Raw genomic sequence first — 5,698 nt, forward strand, 5'->3', positions numbered from 1 at the left:
AACTGGTTTCAACAGCTGCCGTAAACGAACTGTCTGACAGATCGCGCTCATTTTTGGCATAGTAATTAAGGACAGTGCTGCCAAACTACATAAACTTAAAATATCGAAAAATATACAGCGCGCGAATTTTAAATGAGAATTTCCGAAAACTTTTCGGTCACAATGTAAATTCTAATCATTTTGTGAATATTGTGTTCTGATCCAACGAATTATGTTTATCGAAGTGACCGTTATTAAAGTGGCAGTATACTTTATAATTCTATACGCATTACTAAATATTCAGTAATATTGAGGTTGTAAATGTTTTATGGGAACTACTTCAAACAATATCTTCGTCATTCCAAATGATTTCAACAAATAATAACAGAAATGCTATTTTTACTAGACATATAAATTTATGTATCTGTGCGCAATGATGGAAAAATGAAACATTTTCTTTGTTAAAGTACTGATCAACTAAAAATTTATTATCTCAAAATACTCTAGATTTTGTTTTCCACCTTTACAAATTTTTACTAAGTTAGGCTTGATCAAATTCTACTTCTATGGTGATAGGAAGTTCTTCCTTAAATTCAGGCGTGTACACTTTTCCAGACACAACGACAAAGTCCTGTTCGCAGTCCATTACAAAGAACAAAAATGGCCGATTCACTTCAAATGCATCCATTTCTGCTTCGGAATTTCGCATTTGTCCATTGCTAGCCGAGAGCCCAGTTACACTTCCACTACCTTCATCTACTCGTACATTGACAAATTGCACAATTTCATCAACGTGTAAATCGAGATCATCGGAAAGAAGGCTTAGATCGGCTTCCTCACGAGAAAAAAGCTTTTGTAATCCTAACTGCTTCAGCATCGACTCAGATCGAGAAGTCTCTTCTACCTGAAATTTAGGTAGAGAAATGTGTAGCTCTCTTTCTTCGGCATTAGTCTTTGCATATATAAAATCATCCGGTTTCATTTTCTTTATAACACTATGTAATCCCTCCAGCTCATTGGGTACTACTACAAACATGGCGTACTTTTTATTCTAAGTTTAAAAGATTGATAATAGGAATACATTTGAAACGTACTTAAATAATGTGCGTAACTTTACCTCATAGGGCAGACACACAGCCCTTGCATTGAGATGCTTTAAGTCAGCAACATAAAATTTACCGCTGGTATGCATCATTGGAGTTTTTACCGCATCTTCTGAAGTCATAAAGAAGTATTCTTCTGTATTCGGTCGTTCGAAGAAAGCATTAGCCCAATTACCCCGGAAATAAAGACCATTGAAGAGTAGCATTTTAGTTTTTGATCCTACATCACGACCTGTAACAGAGTTTGCACTAAGAGAGGAAGCGATATCGTCCTTTCGGAAGAGACTGCGGCCACCATATATCTAAAACACATTAAGAATTCGTTATATTACTGTTTTTTGAAAAAGGCACTTCTTTAATCAAGCTTACTTAATTAATTAACTACAAAGGAAAATAAAAATAAGTAGGAAAGAGTCCTTCACTACGAATTTTTAGACACATATTTGTAAATAACCTACCTGCCGCACGGTGCTGATGTGCGATTCTAAAGCAATCATTATTTCACCAACATCTTTGGAAGCGACATCAATGGCACTTTCCAGTTTTTGTAATGGAAGTGAAATTTTTTCAGGTTCATTTGAATTTAGAACTTCTTGTATTGGTACCATCTTTTTATTGGAATATGACGAATGTTCATAATTTTTTCGAAGTTTTTCTCTATCCTGCACAGTTTCATTATCAACGATATTTAGTTCATCTTCGCGTTCACTTTGATTGACTTTAAGCTCATTTATTGTAGCCTGTTCATCTTTTATTTCAATCTCACGACTTACTACAAATTTATCTTTTTCACTTTTTTCGTTTTGATTCTTTTTCTCTATAATTGGTCTATCGCTTTCCTCTCCATACTGGGAAGATATTTTTTCCTTCGCATTCAACTCTTCTAGTTTTGCTTTTTCCTGATTTATCTCTTCAAGTATGATGGGTTTTTCGACATACTGCTTTTCATCCACAAAGCGATCAAATTTCGAAGGTTCTTTTGCTATGACTTCTTCACCATAATTATTCTTCAAATTGCTCAAGCGATCATTTTCGTCGTCAATTTTGATATGTTTTAACGTCTCAAAGCCAATGACATCTTTGCTGTTACTAATCGTTGTGCTCTGAGTGTCTAACGACGTGTTGGGTTCACTCCAATCATATTCATCGCGGTTTATATCTTTAACATCCACAAAATAATTTTCCCGTACTAATTGCTTAAATTCATCACGAGCACTATGATTACGATAAATGTATAGCCACGTTTGGAACGAAGGTTCGCTGCCATATTCATGGTTCTGGTATCTAGAAAGAAGATGCTTATAAGCATCTCTTAAATATGCCCGGTTATTTGGGAATGCAAACACATTGGTGAACTCTTCATAGGTAGTTCCAGCTGCTGCTTCTGCCAATACGGCTAAAATGGAGCTCACACCCAATGGTGAATGAACTTGATTTCCGTCTATATCAATGTAGGATTTCAGTAAATTTATGGCAATAATTTTTGAAACTTCACTAGGATAGTTTGGCTGGTCATGAATGCTGGTTTCTTCATCAGATTTTGTGGGTAACGGTGTAGTTACGGAAATGCACACACACACGAGAACTATTAAATATAGAATAGATTTTTTGCTTTTAAAGAAACTCAAAAAATATGTATTACCTGCTGCTAAGATTCTCATTCTAACTGTCAATGGATTTATTTTAAAATTAAAATGCGACGGACCTTAGTTTGTGCTTCAATGAGCGAACACTAAATTGCGAATAATGCACAAGAAAGTGAGCCAACGATTGGAACTTTGTTTTTACTTAGAGAAAGAAAGAACCAAAACCTGATTTCAGCGGCAAGTCAATTGCGTAGACAAAAACGAACCAAAGAGTTTTGACTTCTTGGTTGTCAGAGAGGAGAGAAGAAAGAGCAAAGATTGTTACGTTGAAACTAAACAAAACTTAAACCGTATTTGCTGCATTGCTAAACCCTAAAATTAGTTGAACTTTGTAGCATGAAAAGCACAAAAAGAAAGTTTGTTACGATGATTGAAAGCAAGAATTCTCAAATAATTCTATGCATCGATGCTAAATAGAACCAGTTTTTAGTTTTGTATTACTTTAATGTAAATGTTTCGGCACAATCTTTATTCATTCCGGCTTCACAATAGTTTTAAAGCATATGGCGCTTCTTGTGCGAAAAACGCGACTTATAACTGAAATTGCCAGCTGCATGCTCTTAAAACTCGTATCCATACTCATTGGTAATCAAAGTGTAGTCATTTGAGATTAATTGGCAAATTATGTGAACTGGTTAAAGAAGTTCTAAGCCTGATTCAGTATCAAAACAGAACTTGTTCTTCGCTCGAGACGATGTTTGTTGATGCGCTCAAATGCATCTGCTAGTAAACAATCGTTCGTTCACCTTTCTAATATCAATTTATTATTATATATTGTTGTGTAATTATAATTTGAACATATATGCCTCACGTACACATTTAACGATATAGACAGATTATTAATAATTGAAGAGAGATTCAAGTCTACTAAGAGCTAAATGCTTTATATCTATCATAACTATCATATCTACCATTGCACCTTTTTTTACCCAAAAAGTTGTTGGAATTTTGTCACTCTCTCAGTAGGTACGATTTCTAATTGCGTACGACGTCTACGCAGGTGCTTACTACGCGATTAACCCAGTTAATATGTAAATTAACAGCAATAACAACATAAAGAGTTAATAACATTGTCAACACACATTTCGGACAGTGAACTCTACTCTTGCGAATAAATTCTCTACTCGATGATTTCTGGTTTCTTCAATAAAACGAAAAAAAACATATATTGACTCAAAAAAGACAACAAACAGAATTTTACGATGAGAACTCAAACCGCACAAGACATTGGCATTGTGAGCAACTCGTTTTAGATTCAACCAGCAGTTCCCAACTAGAACCATTGTTTGACGGAACGTTACATGCAGAGGTTGTTGCTCTATGATCAAAAATTTATCTGTTCGCATTAAGAAATATTATCTGCATCAATGCCGATACATATTCTCTAAGAACAGATGTTATTGTCTTTTAACCACAATATACCATGCATAATGATTTACTTAAATTGTGAGCATAAATATATTAGTTTGCGTGACGCTGATCTAAACTTATACAGATAATCAACAAAAGAGTCATACAATATTTCTACTATTACAATAGCAGAAATACTGAAATATATCAGAACTACTTGGTTTCCTTTAATTTAATTTTCACTAGAACTCAGTAATTCTTGCATGCTTGCATTTATTGATGCAGGATTACAGAAAATTTTCTACTTGAAGAAATTCAGGTTGCGGAGGCACAAGCAAATGTTTGCAATAAATTTGAATTTTAATTACAATTTGCATTGTAGAAGGAAAACACGAAACGTTGAAATCACGAGTGAAACTTGCCCAAATAAAACTTTTAATAGAATATCAAACCATAAAAACTTTTCACCAACGCATAATAAAAGTTTTCGAGGAATGTGCCTTGCTGTCTCCACCCACTATACCCTCAGCACATACTCAACCAAACAGGCAATCAGCAGGCGAAAGCACTACAGAGCAACCTGAAGAAATCAAAAGTGAAACTAATCAAAGTGCCGCCAACAATTGCGATATTATAATTTGCCTTAATTGAAATAATTCCCAAACCAATAATACATAGAGTGGCAGGAGTTGCAATAGCACCGCAGCAACACTTAACTCCAATGGTGGCGCAGTTTGGTCATATTGCCAATTCCGAATTTGAAATGCTTTAGCGGAATTCGCATAAAAAGCTTCAGCATCAGCCAGCAGCAATAGTAAAGACTCCCAATTGCGCAATCAAGAATCATCAGGAGCCATTTACCTCAGCCTGATGAATAAAGCATTGTGCTGTACGTACTCATTCACCTCAACTAGTCATTTGGATTGCTGGCTCTATTGCTTAGTTCTTTGTTGGTTTTTGGGGGCGGCATAAATTTGCTATCGTTCTTTCCTTTAAGGTCCTTCGCTCTCATTGACTTTTTCGACATTTCCTCGCAGCACGGCACGGAACGGAAGCAACTAATTTTGAATCTGTGCTGTGCGCTTCACTGCAGCTGTCCTTAGAATATCCGCAAGAATTGCCAACGTGTTCTTCTACATCTAAAGTATCTAACAAGCATCTTGTTTACTTCGTGGTTCTTAATCTTTATCAGATTCAGACATAAAACTTTTAACCGAATTTTTTTCATTTATTTTACCTTAATAAGGGCAACTTAGATTAGTTATATAAGTGAATAAATTTGTATTATCGAAAGAAGAAACAAGTGTATTTTACTGAAGAGCTGAAGACAAGTATTATCACAAAGTGATTTATGTCCTTTTGCATTTTTGGTCCATGAATTCATTTAAAAGAACCCAATTAATCAATATTAAACTAATTAAAATTTAATAATTATTCAAATATACTATACTACAATTGTTGAGGAATAATGTATCAGCAGACAAAGAATATCGTATTACACAAAAATTTGATCTGAGCATTCGTTATAATGAGTTGAAGATTGTGATTAGTTAATTTTAAAATCAGTTTTTCAACCACAGTACGTTATAGTGCGTTTCCTGTTTAGTTAGGACAAAGTAG

The 5,698-nt window shown here is 34.7% G+C and overlaps 1 protein-coding gene across 1 annotated transcript; it reads right to left on the bottom strand.

Moving 5' to 3' along the window:
* Positions 1 to 442: 442 nt before the first annotated feature.
* Positions 443 to 3,199, bottom strand: LOC119683983 (serpin B13). Its single transcript, XM_038097891.1, has 4 exons — positions 2,725 to 3,199; positions 1,541 to 2,667; positions 1,097 to 1,384; positions 443 to 1,030 (listed from the first exon to the last, which is right to left on the bottom strand). The coding sequence occupies exons 1-4, from the start codon at positions 2,741 to 2,743 to the stop codon at positions 521 to 523; spliced, it is 1,944 nt and encodes a 647-aa protein (XP_037953819.1). The 5' UTR covers positions 2,744 to 3,199; the 3' UTR covers positions 443 to 520.
* Positions 3,200 to 5,698: the final 2,499 nt, after the last annotated feature.

Source organism: Teleopsis dalmanni, chromosome 2, assembly GCF_002237135.1.
Source record: "Teleopsis dalmanni isolate 2A chromosome 2, ASM223713v2, whole genome shotgun sequence".
Taxonomy (NCBI): Eukaryota; Metazoa; Arthropoda; class Insecta; order Diptera; family Diopsidae; genus Teleopsis; species Teleopsis dalmanni.